The following is a 24,108-nucleotide window of genomic DNA, read 5'->3' as shown; positions in this document are numbered from 1 at the left end:
ACCTATGGCAATAATATTATAATCCATGTAATAAAATTTATTAACTAGAACGGTGTAAAACTGTGTGACATCCTGCCTTTTCTAACAGGGTTTTATTTGTAACTCAGTAATGTAACATTAAGTGCTCTCAGTCACAATGCAGAAACTGCAAACCTTGAGCCCCAAGACCTCCTGACATTTTAATCTGCTGCCTCAGTTGTGATGGGGAGACATCAGTTACCAATAACCTGGAGCACTGTAAGATGATTGAATTTGCTTCGAAGATAGGCTACAAAGGAAACCTGGGAAGAACAGTTAACCTATTTTTACATAAAAATCACCTCTTGCCCCGAAAGAAGATGATTTGAGAAGTATGTTTTACCAGCTTTACTAATTTTAACATCTTGTGCTTATAGATTGACATTTGTAGACAGATATATTGCATATGTATGACAGTCCTCTGTCCACCATAGTAAATGCAATAAAATGGTGGACATAAATGTCACCTGATTACATTATGTGTCTGCTGACCCCCACCCCCCATTTCAGAGACACCCACCCCCATTTCAGAGACCCCCACCACCATTTCAGAGACCCCCACCACCATTTCAGAGACCCCCGCCCTCCATTTCAGAGACCCCCACCCCACACTTCAGAAACCCCCCTTATCAGAGCCCCCCCATGTCAGTGACCCCCCCATATCAGAGCCCCCCCATGTCAGTGACCCCCCATAGCGGAGGCCCCCCCATAGCGGAGGCCCCCCCATAGCGGAGGCCCCCCCATAGCAGAGGCCCCCCCATAGCAGAGGCCCCCCCATAGCAGAGGCCCCCCCATAGCAGAGGCCCCCCCATAGCAGAGGCCCCCCCATAGCAGAGGCCCCCCCATAGCAGAGGCCCCCCCATAGCAGAGGCCCCCCATAGCAGAGGCCCCCCCATAGCAGAGGCCCCCCCATAGCAGAGGCCCCCCCATAGCAGAGGCCCCCCCATAGCAGAGGCCCCCCCATAGCAGAGGCCCCCCCCATAGCAGAGCCCCCCCCATAGCAGAGGCCCCCCCCATAGCAGAGGCCCCCCCCATAGCAGAGGCCCCCCCCATAGCAGAGGCCCCCCCCATAGCAGAGGCCCCCCCCATAGCAGAGGCCCCCCCCATAGCAGAGGCCCCCCCCATAGCAGAGGCCCCCCCCATAGCAGAGGCCCCCCCCATAGCAGAGGCCCCCCCCATAGCAGAGGCCCCCACAATAGCAGAGGCCCCCCCCATAGCAGAGGCCCCCCCCATAGCAGAGGCCCCCACAATAGCAGAGGCCCCCCCCATAGCAGAGGCCCCCCCCATAGCAGAGGCCCCCCCATAGCAGAGGCCCCCCCCATAGCAGAGGCCCCCCCCATAGCAGAGGCCCCCCCATAGCAGAGGCCCCCCCCATAGCAGAGGCCCCCCCCATAGCAGAGGCCCCCCCCATAGCAGAGGCCCCCCCCATAGCAGAGGCCCCCCCCATAGCAGAGGCCCCCCCCATAGCAGAGGCCCCCCCCATAGCAGAGGCCCCCCCCATAGCAGAGGCCCCCCCCATAGCAGAGCCCCCCCCATAGCAGAGGCCCCCCCCATAGCAGAGCCCCCCCCCATAGCAGAGGCCCCCCCATAGCAGAGGCCCCCCCCATAGCAGAGGCCCCCCCCATAGCAGAGGCCCCCCCCATAGCAGAGGCCCCCCCCATAGCAGAGCCCCCCCCCATAGCAGAGGCCCCCCCATAGCAGAGGCCCCCCCCATAGCAGAGGCCCCCCCATAGCAGAGGCCCCCCCCATAGCAGAGGCCCCCCCCATAGCAGAGGCCCCCCCCATAGCAGAGGCCCCCCCCATAGCAGAGGCCCCCCCATAGCAGAGGCCCCCCCCATAGCAGAGGCCCCCCCCCATAGCAGAGGCCCCCCCATAGCAGAGCCCCCCCCCATAGCAGAGGCCCCCCCATAGCAGAGGCCCCCCCCATAGCAGAGGCCCCCCCCATAGCAGAGGCCCCCCCCATAGCAGAGGCCCCCCCCATAGCAGAGGCCCCCCCCATAGCAGAGGCCCCCCCCATAGCAGAGGCCCCCCCCATAGCAGAGCCCCCCCCATAGCAGAGCCCCCCCCCATAGCAGAGGCCCCCCCCATAGCAGAGGCCCCCCCCATAGCAGAGGCCCCCCCCATAGCAGAGGCCCCCCCCATAGCAGAGGCCCCCCCCATAGCAGAGGCCCCCCCCATAGCAGAGGCCCCCCCCATAGCAGAGCCCCCCCCATAGCAGAGCCCCCCCCCATAGCAGAGGCCCCCCCCATAGCAGAGGCCCCCCCCATAGCAGAGGCCCCCCCCATAGCAGAGGCCCCCCCCATAGCAGAGGCCCCCCCCATAGCAGAGGCCCCCCCCATAGCAGAGGCCCCCCCCATAGCAGAGGCCCCCCCATATCTGAGATGCCCCCCCATATCAGAAACACTGCCCATGTCAGAGACCCCGCCCATGTCAGAGACCCCGCCCATGTCAGAGACCCCGCCCATGTCAGAGACCCCGCCCATGTCAGAGACCCCGCCCATGTCAGAGACCCCCCCCTTCTAACTTCATTGACTTTCTGATGAGGTAATGTGGTTGATGTGCACATGGACTTCCAAATGGTGGGCAGGATTCTCCGTTGAGCGACTACATCCTTCCGCCAAAGTAGAATTGCTCCTGGTTTATGCAAGGAGCGGGCATCCAGGAGCCATTCACTCACCCTTGCCATGCTAATTTGTGTATGGCGGGGAGCTCCCGGGATTCTGTTTCAAATCCTGCTTTCGAGCCGCCATTTTGTTCAGGGGCCCCAATACCGAGGTCCGACGGCTGGTCACCCTCCCCCCCTCCCATAATGCAAATTCTTCTATGATTTGGACAGGTCATCACGATGCCAAAAGCAGTTAAGTGCTTTCTGATGAAAAAATGAGGAAGTGAAAGCATTTATCGCCTCGAACTTAATAAACATTGTAGTTAGTTTCACTGCAGGGTACTGGAGATGCATTTAAGCGAGAAGGGAAATGAAAATAAACAATCTAGTCAGTTAGTTAAACAGGATTTGCCTTTAAAAATGGAGGCTGGTTTTCCTTAATTATACCACATTTGTCCAAATGACTGTTCCTTTTATCCCATATTCTAAAAGCTTTTCCATCACTATAGACCAAGCTGACTGGCATGGGTTGATGAATTTATCCTTTCTTGATGAACGGTGTAACAAAACTAAGTGGGAATGTAAGTTGTGAGGAGAACACAAGGTAGCTTCAATGGGATTTGGACAGACAAAATGAATGGGCAAGAACATGGCAGTTGGAATAGAATTTGAATACGTTTGAAGTTATCCACGTTGGTAGAAAACCTAAAAGTCTGAGTGTTTATTAAATCATGAGAGATTGGAAAGTGTTGATATCCAAAGCAACCTGGATGTCCTTGTTCATGAGTCACTAAAAGTGAACATGTAGGTGCAGCAAATGTATGTTCATCTTTGCAGGGGTATTTGATTACAGGAATAAGGATGTTTTGCTGCAATTTGATAGTCTTGGTGAGACTGCACCTGGAGTATTTTGTACAGTTTTGGTCGTCTTATTGAAGGAAAAATAAACTTACAATAGAGGGGGTGCAATGTAGGTTCACCAGACTAATCCCTGTAGAATGAGAGGTGATCTCATTGAACTTGCAAAGGTGTGAGAGGGTGGATGGGATGTTTCCCCTGGCTGGTGAGTCCAGAAACAGTCTCAGAATAAAGGGCAGGCTATATAAGACTGAGATGTGGAGGAATTTCTTCACTCAGCAGATGTTGATTCTTTGGAATTATCTATCCCAGACGGCTATGGAAGCTCATCATTAAGCCTCTTCAAAACAGAAATCAATACATTTCTGGATACGAATGACATCAGGGGATCTGGGGATAGTGGGTTAAAAATGGCGTAAAGTTAAACCATTAGCTATGATCTGTTTGAATGTGGAGCAGGCTTGAGGGCTGAATGGTCCACCCCTGTCCTATGTTCCTATTTAAAAATCGCCAGTCTTCTGGGATAACCTGCATATCTAAGGAGAATTGGGAGATTATGGCCAGTATCACATTTAGTCCCTCAATATCCTAGGGTACATCCCATCCTGTCCTCGATTTATCAACTTTGCATTGAGTCAGTCTTTCTAATATTGCCTCTGTGTCAATTTTTAGCCAGCTCAGTGTCCCAACTACCCTCTCGTTTGCAATGGCTTTTGAAGCATCTTCTTCTTGGATAAAGATGGATGGAAAGTAGTCACTTAGTGCTTCAGCCTTGCCTCCATGTGCAGATCCCCTTTTGTCCCGATTCAGCCCCACCCCTTTATCATTTACTATAAATACGACCATAGAAAATGATTAGCTGTTTCTTTTATCTCAGCTGCTAATCTCTTTTCATGCTCGCTTTGCCTTACATTTCTTCTTTTCATTTTCTTCATTGCTCCTCTAAACTTTCCATATTCAGCCTTGTCCTCACTTACTTATCCATCTAACAGCTGTCATCTGTACCCTTTTTTTCTGCTTCATCTACCTCTCTATCACTTTCTTCTCCCAGGCACCTCCTATTTTGTTTACCCCATCATGGGATTGCACCTTGATCATTCCTTAACTAACTCTTCTTAAAGGCAACGCATTGTTCCATTATAATTTTGCCTGCCAAACCTAGTTGCCGATTTACTGGGACAAATGAGTTCTCACGTCATCAAAATTGTACATGTGGAAAAACCAAGATAAAGTTTGATACAACACAACTACAGAATGTGATTTGGTGGAGTACAGAGCAGGAACTATTACTGATAAATACACATTTTGATCTCTATATTAAAAGTATGAAAAGCATTTTTGTGAGGCCGGTCAGTTAAGTTAGATGTGTGAGGTAAGCAGCATGTAATCGTATGTTGACTTTCTCTGTTCAAAAATGCAATTGTCATCTTCTGCAACTTTAAAGCTTTCGGGTTGATTTATGTTTTCTAGTTTATTATACCTGCAATGGTAGAAACCCTGTCCAAGAGAGACTATGAACTGATTGGACGGCTCTACTACAAAGATGTGCACAACCTAGGACACTGGAAAGCGGGCTGGTTTGCATTAGAGAAATCACAACTCTGGTTTTATCCTGAGCAGAACATTGCTGAAGAGGATTCAGTCCATTTAAAGAGGCTGCAAGAACTTAGTAAGACTTCAGTACATTGCATTTACTACAACACAGAAGGAGGCCACTCGACATGATGTGTCTGTATTGTCGCTTTGATAGAGCAATCCAATTGGTCCCACTGCACTGTTGTTTCTCCACAGCCCTGCACGTTTTTCTTTGTCAGGCATACACCTGATTCCCTTTTGAATGTTGCCATAGAATCTGCTTTCACCACCAGCTCAGGAAGTGCATTCCAGCAATAAAGACTGTAGGCGTGGTTTAACGGCTGCATGGCCCCCGATTCAGGTCACGATGCGCCAGGTAAATACCTGGCTCGCTATGCCTCGCAAGATCTCATTAGATCTCACGGGGGGAGGGAGGGGGTGCCCTGCCCTGCCCTTATGAGGTGGGGTGCGGTGGCTCGAGGACCTCTTTATAATTGAGTTGGGGCACTGGGGGTGCCCGGAGGCTGTGGAAGGGGGTCTAAAGCCCTGATCTCTTTCTGCACTGGTGAGAGGAGCTCATTAGTTCAGGAAGTAGACTGAGTGCGGCTTCAGTGAAGGTGTTGCTTGCTGAGGCCCCAAATGACGCAGAGTCCCGTTTGATAGTGGGATAGTGGGATCCCCAACTAAAAGCACCCGACATGGGACTCTGTTTCCTATCCATTGTATTGCACCCTGTATTTAAAACACAATCTTCTCATTTCTCTCCGGTTCTTTTACCAATTATCTTAAATCTATTTCCTCCATTTACCGACCCTCCTGTCAATGGAAACAGTTTCTTCCCATTTACTGTATAAAAGCCTATCACAATTTTGAACATCTTAGCCAAATCTTCCCTTGATCTTCTCCGTTCTGAGGGGAACACTCCCTGAGTCTCCACTCTCTTTACACAAACAGTAATTTGCTTTCAGGTTGTTGAAGTACTGCTATTAAGATTTCATTTCTAAAACTAGACACTCACGTGCTGTTTTGGCCAGGTAGAGTTGGAAACGCACCCACTGACAATCCAACAAGCAATTGAACCAATTAAGGGACCAATTGAACGCAATTTTACATGGCTCATCTGCATTTACGGTTAGCGGGTCGGCTGACTGGCCAGGCAGCCTTTACGTTGGAGCTTCAACCTCAAACCAGGATAGGACCAAATGTCAGAGCAGATATAACATTTAAAAAGTTGTGGGTCTGAGGTTTGTGTTTGATTGTGCTGCCCAGACACTCTTTGCTGCTTCTCCATTACAATTTACAGTTCTTCCGCTCGCTGAGACAGCTCCCTCGGAGGGAGCACGTTAGAAGCACCAGCCCGCACCCTACCTTTTCTCCGCACCTGCTCTCTTCCTGCCTTCCCAGGAAGCGCGGACCTTTCCCAGAGTGTGTTTCACGTGGCTGCTTGTTCATTGGCCAGCCATTGTGAAATTGCATCATGGAGCCAATTGAGGAGGGAAGCATGTTGCCCGTCTCCGTTCCGGGCTCTCCGAGTCCGCGTGTCTGACTGGCGAAATTTTGTTTAAATTTTTTCCAATCAAGGGCAATATAGCGTGGCCAATCCACCTACCCTGCACATCATTGGTTTGTGGCAGTGAGACACAGGCACATTAGGGGGAGAATGTGCAAACTCCACACCGACAGTGACCCAGGACCGGGATTGAACCGGGGTCTTCAGTGCCGGAGGGCAGCAGTGCAACCACTACGCCACCATGCCACCCGACTGGCAAAACATTCAAGACTCTGTTTCAGTTTTGGATGAAAATATATTTTATGGAATGTTCAACTTTGAAACTGAAGCATTTGAAATTGATTTAATTATCTTCGCAAAATTGGGTTATTTTGAAAAAGTGGTTCAGAATTGTTAATGGGTATTGTGGCTGACCTTGAACTACTCAGTGAATGTATAATTGCTCAGGAAAGGTAGACTGAAGATTCGGACTCATTATACATTTGCTGAGCATTAGTGTTAATTCATACTAGGTTTTTAAATATCGACAAATGTAACTTTTCCTTTTTTATTTGCCAGAGTTTGATATTCTTCAAATAAGAAGGCGAGAACTTATATTTATATTAACTTTTTTGTCCGCACAGAATTCTTAAAACACTATAAAGCCAATTAATACATTTTAAAATTGTTTGCTGAGTAAACAAAGCGGACAATTTGCATGCATAATCCCATAAACTACAATAAAATAAAGGCTAGGCACTGTTTTGATGATGAAAGTTGAGTGATATCTGTTGACATTGAAGTGTTAATCTATATAATGTACCACAAGTGTGGACTAGCCTTTTGATTCAACGGCAACGGTTCTCCAGAAAGATTTCTAAGTGTGGTAGCGAGCAGGACCTGCCACGAGCTCCTCGACACTCGGCCCAGCGAGGCCCGCACTGTTAGTCAACGTTAATTGATCTACTTAATGAGGCCCCATGGGCTTTTTGTCACAAATTATGATCGCCAGCCGAGGACCATGCTCGCCAGCCCCACCCCCCCACCCCCCAAACAGGATCAAGCAGCAGTTAAACAGCTCTTGTACAACCAATCCCTGTCAGCTCACGACCATGGCACCGAGAAGACCGGCCCCAAGATTTGGCGATCTTGGCCAGGCTCCTATATGCGGTGGAGGTCAGGAGGGATGTCCTGTTCCCCCTAGGGTCCCGGAGCGTGAGCCACAAGGCAGCTGGTGCTGCCTGGGATGAGGTGGTGGCGGCTGTAAGCTCTGGGAGTGCGAACAGGAGGACTGGCCTCCAGTGCCGTGAAATGGTCAATGACATCAGGTGGAGGCAGGAATACCCAGGCGAGACAGCAGTCGGAGGTCTGCTGGATCCAGGGTGCACTGAGTCCCAGACTGATGCTGAGCCTCTGGTACAGGGTTACCCGGAGTTGATGGAGACATTAAGGTGCAATCAGGACATTCGGGAGAGATGTCAGTGACACTCCAGCAGGTCCACAGTCGATTGGAGGAGTCCCTGAGGCTACGTCGCAGGAGATGTCACCGGCAATGCATGGAACCGAAGCCAACACTGCTATGGTAGCTAGTGGAGAGCCTGGTGCGTGACGTCGGTATCATGAGTGAAGGTGTCCAAGGCGTTGCGCTTTTGGTGACGGCCATGGCTGAGGTTTCTTGGCTGACTGTCTGAAGAGCTGGGGGATGTTACTCAGTACCAGGCTGACCTTCATGAGGTGCTGAGGGAGATGACCCGCTCTCAGATGGAAATGGCCGACGTGCTGCGAAGATTGTCCCAGTCGCAGGTGGTCATGGTCGAGGCTCTGCAGAGCGTGGCCCAATCACTGAGGAGCATCGCCGAGGGTGTTGACAACTTGGTGCAGACATTGGGGAGTCACCAGTGCTGGTAGAGCCAGATGACACAGGCAGCCGGGCATCGAACCAGCTGTCCTTCAATCCCAAGGTGAACCCGAGGGTCCGATGGGCACCGAGCAGGAGGAGGGGGCACTGTGTGCCAACCCGCACCCATCCCATGGAGGTCCCCTGAGTTCCACCTCTCTGATGAGGCCTCGGCTTGAGACCAGCACATGGGACAAGGAAGCACGGTTGTGCATGTGCCGTCGAAAAGTGCTCCGGGGTCCTCTGGCCCCTGAGCCCCCACAGGATGCCTGCCAGGAGCATCAATGGCCAAGAGATGAGGTTTGTCGCTGGATGCCTCCACCTCAGATGTTCATCCTGGGGCGACACCTAGATGTAGCAGTGAAGCTAGGAAGGCAAAGCACATCAAAGATCACTGAAGGCACTGGGCGAAGGGGGAAAGGGCGGGCGGCAGGTAGGGGGTGGTGGGGGGCGAAGGGGTGATGGGAAGAGTGGAGCGGCACCATTGGTAGAGTGGGGAATTGTATGACAACTGTGACATTTGGCACAACCAGTATAACACTCTGCCACTTTCATCCGCAATGCGGGCCGACCTCCGAACCCGTGACCTATCTCTGAGGCATCATCCCCTCCCTGGGCACACCATATGGAGGTTATGGGTGTGAGCGAGCACTCAGCAGACAGGCAGGGGTCAGACTGGCATAGATTTAGGGGCACTGGCACTCAGCTCTCTGTAGATTATCATCACTCTCCCTGTCCTGACTCCATCCCAGCACCCTGGAGTGATGTTGCACAGACACTGGGGGAGTGAGGGATGAGGAAGGTATCGATGACTGAGCAGGTCACATCATATGTGAAGCAGGTGCGTATGATGACCTCCCCGCCCTCTGAGCTTGCCGGATCCTCTCTGCTGCAGCCTGTCCTGCAGCTTCCACCTGGTCCTCCTGTTCCTCCCTGGGATCGTCCTCCAGCCCCTGCTTGTCCTGCGCCGCCTCTTCATCTTCATCCTGCTCCTTCTCCTCGGAGATGGCTACATGCTCCTCATCCCCAACCTCCAGCACATCACCCCGCTGCAGCGGCAGGTTGTGGAAGACACAGCAAACCAGCACAAAGCGGGCAACCTTGTGGGGGATGGATTGCAGGGCACCCCTGTAGTGGTCGAGGCACCGAAACCGCATTTGGAGCAGACCGATGCACCACTCAATGATAGCCTGAGCGGCCATATGGACCTCGTTGTATCGGGTTTCCACTTCGGTCTCTGGCCTTCATACTTCACCACCAGGGCATGGACCTGGCGAAGAGGAGAGTCGGGTTCAATCGGGTGAAGGCTGCCCTCCTAAGAAGCGGGTGAAGTTTGGGATGTTGTACCCAGCCCGCCTCTGGGTGACTTATAACGGCCAAGAACACTATTTTCAGACACCAGAAGAGGCAATGGAGTTTTATTAGAGACAATAGACTGACAGGAGAAGGTGGACATTGAACTGTGGAGGAGGAGTGAGGAAATATTTGCTCTTTTGGCCTTTTTTTTTGCTGTTTGTATGTTGGCTGTTGGAGAGCTTCTCTTCTTTGAGATATTTTGTTGGGTTCGGTGACGGGATATTTGGGGAGCAGAATGCACCTCTTTTTCTTGTTCAATTGTTGTTTGTCCTATGGAGTTATGCAAGCGGGTGGGGAGGGGAATCAGTGGGGGGTAGGAGGCTTTGGGGCCTTCGGCGGAGCTGTCAGGCTAGCTGGGCGGGCTAGTTCACGGGAGCACTGTGGAGGGTGGCCATGGCCAGGTGGTTAGCATAGTAGAGGGAGATGGGATTGTTGTTTGGATCAGGGATGGGAGGGGGCTGCTGACAAAGGTCTGGTTGCTGTGGCGCAGCATGAAAAGGAACGGCGACGGTGGGGTTCAAGGGTGGCCACTGAAGGGTCACGTGACACGGGCCAGGGACTGGCCAAGAAAGGATATGGTTGATCAGCAGGGGAGGAGGGCGGGAGAGTGCTGAATGGCCAGTCAAACGGTCACATGTTTTTGCGTACTTGGGGAGCTTGAAGGCGGATGTAGCCTTTTGCAAGAAACACACTTGAAGATTGGGGATCAGATTAGGCTAAGGAAAGGGTGGGTCGGGCAAGTCTTCCATTCGGGGTTAGACATTAAGATGAGGGCGGTGACGGTGTTGATAAATAAATGGGTGGTGTTTGAGGTGGGGAACATTGTGGCAGATTCAGAAGGGAGGTTCACTGTGGTGAGTGGGAAGCTGGAGCTGATACCGGTGGTTTTAGTTAATGTTTATGCCCCAAACTGGGATGATGTGGAGTTCAGAGGCGGGTGTTGGGGAAGATCCCGGACCTGGGCTCGCACCAGTTGATCATGAGGGAGGACTTTAACACGGTGATGGAACCAGGTTTGGGCCGGTCGAGCCCAAGGTCAGGGAGGGTGTCGGCAGTGGCGCAGGAGCTGAAGGGGTTCATGGAGCACAAGTGGGGGGGTGGATCCTTGGAGGTTTGGGAAGCCGAGGGTGAAGGAGTTCTCATACTTCTCCCATGTGCACAGGGTGTACTGTCGGATTGATATTTTTTGTGGTGGACAAGTCGCTGCTGGTGGAGACGTCGACCCGGGGTATTCGGCGATTGTGCTTTCAGACCACGAATAGCACTGGGTGGACTTGCAAGTGGACCGGGGCAGGGACCCAGCGCCTCCAGTGGAGACTGGACGTAGGGTTGTTAGCGGATGAGGAGGTGTGCGAGCGGGTGAGGGCCGCCATTCAGGTTTACGTGGAACTGAACAATACGGTGAGATCTTGGCCATCACGCTGTGGGAGGCCCTCAAGGTAGTGGTTAGGGGGGAGTTTATTTCATCCGGGCGCACAGGGAAAAGGTGAAGCGAGCAGACGTGACAAGGTTGGTGGACATGATCCTATGGGTGGACAGGAAGTAATCGGAGGCCCCGGAGGCGGGGTTGTTGAAGGAGAGGCAGAAGCTCCAGATGGAGATTGGGCTGGTGTCAACATGGAAGGCAGTAGCACTGTTGCGGAGGGCCTTGGGGGCAGTGTATGAGTATGGGTAGAAGGCGAGTAGGATGCTGGCTCACAAAGTCAGGAAGCAGGTGGCGGCAAGGGAGATTGGGAAGGGTGAAGGAAGGGAGGGGAAGAATGGCACTGGACCCGGTTGGGTTGAATGGGGTATTCGATGGGTTTTACAGGAGGCTTTACGAATTGGTGTTATCAGCTGGGGAGGGAGGGAATGCAGCAATTCCTGGATGGGTTGGAGTTTCCCAAAGTGGAAGGGTATCTGGTAGAGGGTTGGGGGTCCCCATTTGACAGGTAGAGGTGATGGAGGGCATGGGGCCGATGCAGGAAGGGAAGGCCCCGAACCCGGATGGGTTTCCTGTAGAATTTTATAAGAAGTTTGGGGGGAACCTGGGGCCCCAGCAGTGAGGGCATACAATGAGGTGAGGGAAAAGGGGGAGCTCCCCTCTACGTTATCGCAGGCGCCTATATCCCTAATACTAAAGGAGAATGATCTGGAGCAGTGTGGGTCCTATCACCCTATATCATTACTGAATGTGGACGTCAAATTGCTGGCAAAGATCCTGGCCTTGCAAATTGAGGACTGTGTGCCAGGGGTGATTGGGAAAGATCAGACGGGGTTTGTAAAGGGGAGGCAACTGTTAGGAGACTACTAAATGTGATATGATGCCCCTCCAAGGGACAGGGCATGGATGTAGCAATAGCAATGGGTTCAGGGAAAGGCCTTTGATCGGGTGGAATGGGAGTACTTGTGGGAAGTGTTAGGATGGTTCGGGCAGGAGTTTGTGGACTGGTCCGAATGTTGTCTAGGGTGCCAGTAGAGAGCGTGCGGACGAACTTGGGCTGCACTGTGGGAGAAGAAAGGGGTGCCCACTTTCCCAGTTGCTTTTTGTCTTGGCAGCAAAGCCTGTTGTTTTACATCTCGGACCCACTGGGAGGTATCGGAGAAATTGAAGGAGTTTGGCCGGTTTTCCGGATATGAGCTAAACGTGCGGAAGAGTGAAGTCTTCCCGATCGAGACCAGGGAGCAGGAGAGGAGGTTGGGTGAGCTTCCGTTCAAGGTGGTGGGGGTGAACTTCAGATATTTGGGTACCAAGGTGGCGCAGGTATGGAAACAGCTGCACAAGATACATCTGGAGTTGTTAGTGGATCAGATGAGGGACGATTTCAAGAGCTGGGATGGGCTGCCGCTATGACTGGCGGCGCGGGTGTAGACAGTGAAAATGACGGTGCTGCCGAGGTTCTTATTTGTCTTTCAGAACCTCCCGATCTTCATCCCAAAATCATTCTTCAACAAAGTTAATGCATTGGTCTTGGGGTTTGTGCGGGCGGGGAAAACTCCATGGGTTCAGAGGTGCTGTTGGAATGGGGGCTAGTGGCAGGGGGGCTGGTCTTGCCAAACATGAACTATTATTGGGCAACAAATATTGCTATGATGAGGTGGGGGCCGGATGGAGACGGCCTCTTGCAGGTGTACGAGTTTAGGGGGATTGTAGACGGTACCATTGCCGTTCTCGTCAGCCAAGTATTCCACGAACCCAGTGGTGGTGGCAGCCCTGAGGGTTTGGGGCAGCGGCAGCAGCATCTGAGCTTGGAAGGTGCCTCTGTGTGTGGCACTGATTTGCGACAGTCACCGATTTGCACCGGGACGGGTTGGACGTAAGATTTTGGGGTGGTGAGAAGCGGGGATTGAGAGATTTGGGACCTGTTTGTGGAGGGCAGCTTTGCGAGTTTAGAGGACTTGGAGGAGGAATATGAGCTAACCAGTGGGAACACGTTCAGATACTTACAGTCCGGGACTTTGTGAGGGAGCAGGTGCCGTCCTTTCCCGAATTGCTGTCCTCAGGACTACAGGATAAGGTGTTGTCGAGGAAAGGAGTGGGGGAAGGCAAGGTGTTTGAGATCTGCAAGGAGCTAATGGACATGGAGGGAGCCCCAATGGGGGAAGTCGTGCGGGAATGGGAGGAGGAAAGGGGAGGGAAATGGAGGCTGGGTTGTAGGAGGAGGCTCTGAGGAGGCTCAGCCTTATCCAGTGTAAGGTAGTTCATAGGGCGCACATGACGGTGGCCAGGATGAGCAGGTTCTTTAAGTGGGTAGAGGACAGATGTGGGCGGTGCGCGCGGGGGAGTGGGTGGGGAGGGGGGAGGGGGGACCATGTTCATGTGTTCTGGGCATATTCAAAACTGAAGGGGTTCTGGCAGGGGTTTGCGGACATTATGTCTAAGGTGCTGAGGGTGAAGGTGGTCCTGAGTCCAGAAGTGGACATAGTTGGTGTCGGAAGACCCAGGGGTCCATGGGGCGAGAGAAGCTGATGTTCTGGCCTTTGCCTCCCTGGTAGCCCAGAGATGTATATTGCTGGAAAGGAGGGACTCGGAGCCACCAAAACGGGGGGGGGGGCTGGAAGCCGTTCGTCGACTTCTTCAAGGAGTATTGAGGTGTCAGCAGAGGGGGGGAGGGCGAGGGGGAGATAAAGGAGATAAAATGGGAAGGCAGGACATGAGGAGGGGAATAGCAGGGCTGTTGGGGTGTTGGTTATTTATTTATTTATTATTAGGTTCCTGTTTGTTCTTGCTCTTGTGTTGGTTTACAAAGAACAAAGAAATGTACAGCACAGGAACAGGCCCTTCGGCCCTCCAAGCCCGTGCCGGCCATGCTGCCCGACTAAACTACAATCTTCTACACTTCCAGGGTCCGTATCCTTCTATTCCCATCCTATTCATATATTTGTCAAGATGCCCCTTAAATGTCCCTATCGTCCCTGCTTCCACTACCTCCTCCGGTAGCGAGTTCCAGGCACCCACTACCCTCTGCATAAAAAACTTGCCTCGTACATCTACTCTAAACCTTGCCCCTCTCACCTTAAACCTATGCCCCCTAGTAATTGACCCCTCTACCCCGGGGAAAAGCCTCTGACTATCCACTCTGTCTATGCCCCTCAGAATTTTGTAGACCTCTATCAGGTCACCCCTCAACCTCCTTCGTTCCAGTGAGAACAAAAAGAGTTTATTCAACCGCTCCTCATAGCTAATGCCCTCCATACCAGGCAACATTCTGGTAAATCTCTTCTGCACCCTCTCTAAAGCCTCCACATCCTTCTGGTAGTGTGGCGACCAGAATTGAACACTATACTCCAAGTGTGGCCTAACTAAGGTTCTATACAGCTGCAACATGACTTGCCAATTCTTATACTCAATGCCCCGGCCAAGGAAGGCAAGCATGCCATATGCCTTCTTGACTACCTTCTCCACCTGTGTTGCCCCTTTCAGTGACCTGTGGACCTGTACTCCTAGATCTCTTTGACTTTCAATACTCTTGAGGGTTCTACCATTCACTGTATATTCCCTACCTGCATTAGACCTTCCAACATGCATTACCTCACATTTGTCCGGATTAAACTCCATCTGCCATCTCTCCGCCCAAGTCTCCAAACAATCTAAATCCTGCTGTATCTCCTGACAGTCCTCATCGCTATCCGCAATTCCACCAACCTTTGTGTCATCTGCAAACTTACTAATCAGACCAGTTACATTTTCCTCCAAATCATTTATGTATACTACAAACAGCAAAGGTCCCAGCACTGATCCCTGTGGAACACCATTGGTCACAGCCCTCCAATTAGAAAAGCATCCTTCCATTGCTGCTCTCTGCCTTCTATGACCTAGCCAGTTCTGTATCCACCTTGCCAGCTCACCCCTGATCCCGTGTGACTTCACCTTTTGGACTAGTCTACCATGAGGGAGCTTGTCAAAGGCCTTACTGAAGTCCATATAGACAACATCCACTGCCCTACCTGCATCAATCATCTTAGTGACCTCCTCGAAAAACTCTATCAAGTTAGTGAGACACGACCTCCCCTTCATAAAACCATGCTGCCTCTCACTAATACATCCATTTGCTTCCAAATGGGAGTAGATCCTGTCTCGAAGAATTCTCTCCAGTAATTTCCCTACCATTGAAGTAAGGCTCACCAGCCTGTAGTTCCCTGGGTTATCCTTGCTACCCTTCTTAAACAGAGGAACAACATTGGCTATTCTCCAGTCCTCCGGGACATCACCTGAAGACAGTGAGGATCCAAAGATTTCTGTCAAGGCCTCAGCAATTTCCTCTCTAGCCTCCTTCAGTATTCTGGGGTAGATCCCATCAGGCCCTGGGGACTTATCTACCTTAATATTTCTTAAGACACCCAACACCTCGTCTTTTTGGATCTCAATGTGACCCAGGCTATCTACACACCCTTCTCCAGACTCAACAGCTACCAATTCCTTCTCTTTGGTGAATACTGATGCAAAGTATTCATTTAGTACCTCGCCCATTTCCTCTGGCTCCACACATAGATTCCCTTGCCTATCCTTCAGTGGGCCAACCCTTTCCCTGGCTACCCTCTTGCTTTTTATGTATGTGTAAAAAGCCTTGGGATTTTCCTTAACCCTATTTGCCAATGGCTTTTCGTGACCCCTCCTAGCCCTCCTGACTCCTTGCTTAAGTTCCTTCCTACTTTCCTTATACTCCACAGAGGCTTCGTCTGTTCCCAGCCTTTTAGCCCTGACAAATGCCTCCTTTTTCTTTTTGACGAGGCCTACAATATCTCTCGTTATCCAAGGTTCCTGAAAATTGCCGTATTTATCCTTCTTCCTCACAGGAACATGCCGGTCCTGAATTCCTTTCAACTGACACTTGAAAGCCTCCCACATGTCAGATGTTGATTTGCCCTCAAACATCCGCCCCCAATCTATGTTCTTCAGTTCCCGCCTAATATTGTTATAATTAGCCTTCCCCCAATTTAGCACATTCATCCTAGGACCACTCTTATCCTTGTCCACCAGCACTTTAAAACGTACTGAATTGTGGTCACTGTTCCCGAAATGCTCCCCTACTGAAACATCTACCACCTGGCCGGGCTCATTCCCCAATACCAGGTCCAGTACCGCCCCTTCCCTAGTTGGACTGTCCACATATTGTTTTAAGAAGCCCTCCTGGATGCTCCTTACAAACTCCGCCCCATCTAAGCCCCTGGCACTAAGTGAGTCCCAGTCAATTTTGGGGAAGTTGAAGTCTCCCATCACCACAACCCTGTTGTTTTTACTCTTTTCCAAAATCTGTTTACCTATCTGCTCCTCTATCTCCCACTGGCTGTTGGGAGGCTTGTAGTAAACCCCCAACATTGTGACTGCACCCTTCTTATTCCTGATCTCTACCCATATAGCCTCACTGCCCTCTGAGGTGTCCTCCCGCAGTACAGCTGTGATATTCTCCCTAACCAGTAGCGCAACTCCGCCACCCCTTTTACATCCCCCTCTATCCTGCCTGAAACATCTAAATCCTGGAACGTTTAGCTGCCAATCCTACCCTTCCCTCAACCAGGTCTCTGTAATGGCAACAACATCATAGTTCCAAGTACTAATCCAAGCTCTAAGTTCATCTGTCTTACCCGTAATACTTCTTACATTAAAACATATGCACTTCAGGCCACCAGACCCGCTGTGTTCAGCAACTTCTCCCTGTCTGCTCTGCCTCAGAGCCCCACTGTCCCTATTTCTTAGTTCTCCCTCAATGCTCTCGCCTTCTGACCTATTGCTCCCGTGCCCACCCCCCTGCCATACTTGTTTAAACCCTCCTGTGTGACACTACCAAACCTCGCAGCCAGGATATTTATGCCTCTCCAGTTTAGATGCAACCCGTCCTTATGTAGGTCACACCTGCCCCGGAAGAGCTCCCAGTGGTCCAGATAATGGAAACCCTCCCTCCTACACCAGCTGTTTAGCCACGTGTTTAGCTGCTCTATCTTCCTATTTCTAGCCTCACTGGCACGTGGCACAGGGAGTAATCCCGAGATTACAACCCTCGAGGTCCTGTCTTTTAACTTTCTGCCTAGCTCCCTGAACTCCTGCTGCAGGACCTCATGCCCCTTCCTGCCTATGTCGTTAGTACCAATATGTACAACAACCTCTGCCTGTTTGCCCTCCCCCTTCAGGATGCCCTCTACCCGTTCGGAGACATCCTGGACCCTGGCACCAGGGAGGCAACATACCATCCTGGAGACTCTTTCACGTCCACAGAAGCGCCTATCTGTGCTCCCGACTATAGAGTCCCCTATTACTATTGCACTTCTGCGCTTTGACCCTCCCTTCTGAACATCAGAGCCAGCCGTGGTGCCACTGCTCTGGCTGCTGCTGTTTTCCCCTGATAGGCTATCCCCCCCGACAGCATCCAAAGGGGTATACCTGTTCGAGAGGGGGACAACCACAGGGGATTCCTGCATTGACTGCCTGCCCTTTCTGGTGGTCACCCATTTCTCTGCCTGCACCTTGGGTGTGACCACATTTATATAACTGCGATTTATGACGCTTTCCGCCACCTGCACGCTCCTAAGTGCATCCAATTGCTGCTCCAACCGAACCATGTGGTCTGTTGCTTAATCTGTGTGTCATTTAAGACGGCTGCATTCAGGGCAAACCAATTCCATAAGGGCAGTATAAATAGGATTTATGCATCTTCCTGGTAGATGCTGATGTCTATTTGAGGCACAGGCCCTGGGTTCTTCTTTTGATGTCTATGCCAATGTTGCATGCAGACGATTACCTCAATGTGTGTGCCCTGCCTGCTGTTTTGGACACCTGCAAAACAGGCAAGTCATCAATTTCTAAGCAAAGGTTTTAAAGTTTTGTTGGATTCCCTGCACCCCAGCATGTCTGCCCCTCGCCGACACAAAATAGATTCCTGGAAGTTGAAATGATTCCTGATCAGTTTAATAATTTTAGCATTAAAGATGACAAGATTTTCTAACACACAAAATTTCTCTAAATTTTGTCATTTAACCTTAAGGTTAGACCTGTACTTACAGCTATTGTTTGTGAATATAGTGTTATCTTTTGCCTTCTCCACTTTACCACAAATGATTGATTACATATGTGATAATTGCAGTAATTAGCATGTTAGTTACATGATCCAAGAATGAATTTCTTCTCACCAATGATAATCAACACTTGGAATAGATTTCCTTATTTATTTAGTGAAAATTAACTAAATTGTCATTATTTGAGAGCCATTTGGTTGTTATGATTGGGAGGCTAGGCTAAATTCCTCTTGGCACAATGCTTTTTTGTCAGTTATCTTTGATTTCTTAATTGCCCACGTTGCAGCCAGGCATTGCCTTATCATTCCACTACCGTTCCTTAAGAACTTCACTGTTTCTCCAAAGTGACCATTCATGTGTGGGCTAAGACAGTGAATGTTGATAATCAATGTAACCATTAAAGCATTAAAGCTGATGCAGAAACTATTATCTCCTTTGCATGCACACAAGCATTTCCAGCAGAAGTTACTGTTGACTATTTGAAGGGGGAGCCCTGAGGTGTCAGTCATGGCACAGTGGGTAGTAGTGTCGTCTCTGACTTGGAAGTTTGCAGGACGAACCTCACATCAGAAACATGACTGCCGGGCAGCAGGGTGGCACAGTGGTTAGCACTGCTGCCTCACAGTGCTGAGGTCCCAGGTTCGATCCCGGCTCTGGGTCACTGTCCGTGTGGAGTTTGCACATTCTCCCTGTGTTTGTGTGGGTTTCACCCCCACAACCCAAAGATGTGCAGAGTAAGTTGATTGGCCACGCTAAATTTCCCTTAATTGGAAAAAATTAACTGGATACTCTAAATTTTTTTTTTTTTAAAAAAGAAACATGACTGCCAGATTCTAAGCCAGGGCAGGACTGGGAGAGTGCTGCACTGTTAGAAGTACCACCTTTCGAATCAAACATTTAACTGAAGCCCCATCTGCTGCCTCTATGGCATTATTACGAAGAAGAGCAGGTGAGTTATTCCTGGTTTCTTGACCTCTTAGTCAACATTACAAAAACAGCGTCATGTGATGCAGTGGTTAGCACTGGGACTGCGGTACTGAGGACCCAGGTTCGAATCCCGGCCATGGGTCACTGTCCGTGCCCCCCCCCCACCCCCCACCCCCTACCATCACCACCCTGGCTCCCCTTCTTATAGACCTGCTTCACCATTAAAATAATTTCATCCTGGCTTTGCTCAACAGCTTCAATAAAGGTGTCTAATTTACATCAGTTCTTCTCATTCTATTCACAGCTGTCAGTACTGAGATTGAGAAGCACGGTGAGAAGAGGGACATCTTACTACTAGTAGAAAAAGGAAGGTAGAGAATTATTTTTAATTATCCTTATTCAATGTACACCTGTGAGGCGTTTTGCACATATCAAGTCGCCAGCATCCTAGAAATAGGCTGTGTTACCCCATTTTAGGGCTTTTGGTCAGTGTTGATGTAAATTGACAGCTGCTGGGATAGAATTAAAGACCCCTGTTTGACCAACTGTATTATTTTAAAATGTTTTAGTGTTTTAAAACATTGCTTATTATTTTAGTAAATTTCAGATCATTTTAAAAATATATTTTTTAAGAAATCTATTTACAACCAATGAATTTTATAATTGTGCCGATGTTCAGTTAATATCTACTCATTCGTAGTCCGCTATTCTGTGGCCGGTATGAGTCCTCGAGTTCCTGTGTTATGAAGTAAAGCATCAAAACAGTTAAATAAATTTAACAAGATTGCTAACCTGATGCACCCAGAAACATTGTTAATTTCCTTGAAGGTGAAATTTGGGAAATGACTGGTACCTTGTAAACCTTAAAATGGAACTCCAGTTTTACTGAATTTTTAGTTCCGAGTTATGCTAGCTATTGTGCTTCATTAATCAGCGTTGATTATTCCATGAGACATTTACAAATGGGGACAAGGAGTGCCAGGTTCAGTCAGAGATATCAGAACAAGTTGCACTTGTTTTAAGAACTTATTTTTCTTTTGTTCAAGTTGCTGCTCAAACTCCTTTCTATATATCTGAGTGCAAAAACAGACAGCATTTTAGAAAGGGTACTTTGATGGGTGTTTGATATATTTGAACGATAATCTGGTGTAACTTTATTAATACAGCTGAAAATGGATATATCTCAAAAAAGAGCATTTTAATTATCCACCGCTCGACCACCACCTATGAGTAACCAGATTTTAAATGGCTGAAAATGACTTGAGCAGATGGTCCGATATAGTGTTTTTTAATTAAACTTATATAAAGTAGTCAAAAAAAAGCTTTTAAATCATGGCTTTTTACCTGAAATCAACAAAGCTTATTTTTTAAAGCATCCTGGAAGGTCAGCCAATGAGCGTAGTTAGCAGGAGCATGCAGTGTGGGGTGCGGCTGCGTTTATTGGAGGAGCCAGTTTCCATGCGATTATTTTTAAGCTAGCAGAAAAGATTGCAAAAACAGATTTGAAATCCCCCTGGGTTTTACACAGGTTTAGACGATTTTGGGCAAATGATGGTAAACTTGTGTTCTAAATGCATGTGCATCATCACATATCAGCAATACACAATGCACTGACTGCCACTATCCCTTAGCACAGACACTGCCATCAAAGTCAAATCATATCAGTGAATGGCATGTTGGATGGAGAAGAATAAAGGGTGTGGGAGTGAGTGCAAGAAATAATCTCACTTAGGTGATCAAATGAGAGAGAGGAAAAGTAAATATTCAGCCGCATGCTTTCCTGGGATCAGCAGTGGCTCCACGTTTGCAGTGAAGTTACTCTGGAAAGGTGCTGTAATTAATGACACCGGATCACCGAACGAGAGATGGAGATCCCACCTGGTGGCAGTAATTTCACAAAAAATCAATTTAATATAAATTTATCATTTTATCTCTGTAAAAGGAGGAAGCAATTTAAATAGAATACTTTCTTTACCTATTAAGCATCACTGAAGTCTCAAATTGAGATCATTGCGTTCTATTTGCTCCAATGTAACCATTATTATTTTGTTAGATGGGGAGATACATCATTAATATGGACTAGTGCCTATGTCTGTCAAATGTGCTTTCTTTTCAGGCTCAGCTGTTGTGGCAGATGTCAACCTGGATGTTCTGTTTAGTTGATACTTGATGGCATCCACAACAAAGGATTTTATTTGTGATTTCATCACTGCATGAAGTAACTCTCAGTGAATTCTTAAGCAATAATTTGTGCTATTTATTGGTGTCTTCATGTAATTATTTTTTTAAATGGTTAGCCTGTCATAATTGCGTAGCTGCAATATCATCTCCAGGTTCGCATGGTTAGTTTATGCTTTAATAGTACGATCAAATGTGGACAAGTGGAACATTTTGTCAAGGACTAAAAGTTTGTTGTAACCTTGTAGAACTTTGTACATCCATGGCCACACAAAACTGGATTTTACAGTTTGGCACACGGCCATCAGAAAAGCGGCAGGTACAGATGGTAATGCACTACGAGATCAACAGCTCAGCAAAAATGACATTCCTATCATCGTGGACAGCTGCATAGCGTTTGTTACACAGTATGGTAAGCAAGCTCATTCTACAGGGTGTCACTGGAAGTCACACGCATTTGCTTCCTTAATGCCAAAAGCAATCCCATCCATATGTTTTATAGTTTTGAAGTATTTTGTTTGACAAATGTAGCAACAGCTTTCAATAAGCTGTTCCTACTGTGATGGCTGAAAATGGCTGATTGTAAGGTTCATTTTGGAAATGAAAACAATTATTGTAGTTAGCTTCATTTTAGTTGCTGAAACATATGCACCTCCGATGTAACAGTGCTGTATTTGCAACTTCGAAATAAGGCTATTTTTATTGATCGTAATACCTGCATATAGGCTGAGGTATATAGGAACAAGAGTAGGCCATTCAGCCCGTTGAACTTGCTCCTTCATTCAGTACGACCATGGCTTATCAGACACTTCCATGCATTTAACCCAATCTCTCTTCATGAGGCATTCCCACCATCCCCGGAACAAGTTTGGTGAACCTTCATTGCACTCCCTGTATGGCTGTAACGTCTTTCTGACGTAAGGTGACCAAAACCTCACCTAGTACGCTATGTGTGATCTAACCAAGCTTCTGTACAATTGAGGCAAAGCGTCGGTACTCAAATCCTCTTGTGATAAAGACTAATAGTCCATTAACTTTCCTAATAGATTGCCGCACCTGCATGTTAGCCTTCAGTGACTTATGGACAAGGATACCCAGGTTCCTTTGTACATCTACACTTTCTCATTTCTTACCATTTAGGAAATATTCTGCACATCTGTTCCTTCTACTAAAGTGGATAACCTCACGTTTTCCACATATTCCAACTGCCATTTTAGTTGCTGAAACATATGCACCTCCGATGTAACAGTGCTGTATTTGCAACTTCGAAATAAGGCTATTTTTATTGATCGTAATACCTGCATATAGGCTGAGGTATATAGGAACAAGAGTAGGCCATTCAGCCCGTTGAACTTGCTCCTTCATTCAGTACGACCATGGCTTATCAGACACTTCCATGCATTTAACCATGTTCTTGTCCATTCACTAAGTCAGTCCAAATCTTCCTGTAGTTGCTTTACACCTTCCTACCTAGCTTTGCATCATCCATGAACTTGAAAATATTACATTTCGTTCCCACATCCAAATGATTGGTATATATGTGAACAGCTGGGGCTCCAAGTACTGATCCTTACAGTACCGCACTAGCCACAGCCTGCCAAAGCAAAAATGACCCATTTACTTCTACTCTTTGTTTTCTGGCTGTTAGCCCATCCTTAATCCATGCCTGTATAATGCCTTCATTCTGTTCCTTTTCCCGACCGTTGGAGATAGGAGTGGTTGAGAGGTTGATGAACTTTTTCATTACCCACTGAGGTGTCTCTATCTCCTTAAACCAATATGGAAAGGTTTGTTGTATTTAAAGCTTGCCTCTCCTGCCCCTCACAAAATGTATTCCCCCATTGCATAACACTCCATTCATCAGCATTGTTAAAAACGGAGCTACCCCTGCCTATTAGGGAATACCAAGTGATCCTTGAAATAGCTGATCAGCCCAATTTCCTTGGTAAGAAATCAAGCTATTAGAACCACTTGTTCCTTTCATATAAGTAATTTGGTCATTTTAATTTGGTCATCCAAATGAGACATGGCTCTCGCATGATAAAAGTGAAGTGGTGGGGTGGCCAAGTTGCTTTTTGGGATGAAGATCTTCTATTACACCACTTCCTCATCTATTCACGCATTCTCTGTGTCCCATAGTCTCTTTGATCTTCTCTTAGAATGCCTCCTACAGTCTCGTAGCTCATAGCATAACTGCCATTTTGGTAAATTCTGTTTTCCACTAAAATGTTTTATTGAGCCATTCCATTTTGTTTTGTTTTCTCCTGTGATAAAGTTTAATTCCCCTTGCCCTTTCCCTTCTTCTGTTCTTTTTCTAAATGTTGTTCATCTGTAATATCCTCTGGGCCTGATGAAGGATCCATATCTGTCACTTTAATTTATCTTTTCTCTCCATGAGTACCATAAAAACTGCTGTTTCCATGTTTCCTGCTTTACTTTGACCGATTACACTGCTGAGTTGAGGAAAAATCAAAAACAAGTGTCTGTATCAGGCACTCTCTGCTCATGCATAGAATAGCCTAGTTACAAGGTAAAATTTCCAGTTCTCCTGCCTCGACTCCAGTGCTAAGAGACGAACATGCCCCAGTGCACTGTTGTGACATTTCCATTTCCCACAGTATGTTTTTACAGCCTCCCTAGGTGTGATTGATAAATTAAAGCTGAATTATAGACATGTTTGTGCATCCACTGGGAATTACATCAAGAATGTCCAAA

At 48.5% G+C, this 24,108-nt stretch overlaps 1 protein-coding gene across 4 annotated transcripts in view; it reads left to right on the top strand.

Moving 5' to 3' along the window:
* The window catches only part of arap2 (ArfGAP with RhoGAP domain, ankyrin repeat and PH domain 2), a 604,005-nt gene that overhangs the window by 390,561 nt on the left and 189,336 nt on the right, over positions 1-24,108 (top strand). For all 4 annotated transcript variants that reach the window (XM_072496549.1, XM_072496548.1, XM_072496547.1 and 1 more), the window contains 3 exons: positions 4,952-5,150; positions 19,520-19,586; positions 21,642-21,805. In XM_072496549.1, coding sequence (XP_072352650.1) covers positions 4,952-5,150; positions 19,520-19,586; positions 21,642-21,805 — 430 coding nt within the window. The remainder of the gene's footprint in view (positions 1-4,951; positions 5,151-19,519; positions 19,587-21,641; positions 21,806-24,108) is intronic.

This window comes from Scyliorhinus torazame, chromosome 3 (assembly GCF_047496885.1).
Source record: "Scyliorhinus torazame isolate Kashiwa2021f chromosome 3, sScyTor2.1, whole genome shotgun sequence".
Lineage (NCBI taxonomy): Eukaryota > Metazoa > Chordata > Chondrichthyes > Carcharhiniformes > Scyliorhinidae > Scyliorhinus > Scyliorhinus torazame.
This window is presented reverse-complemented; position numbering and strand designations above follow the sequence as displayed.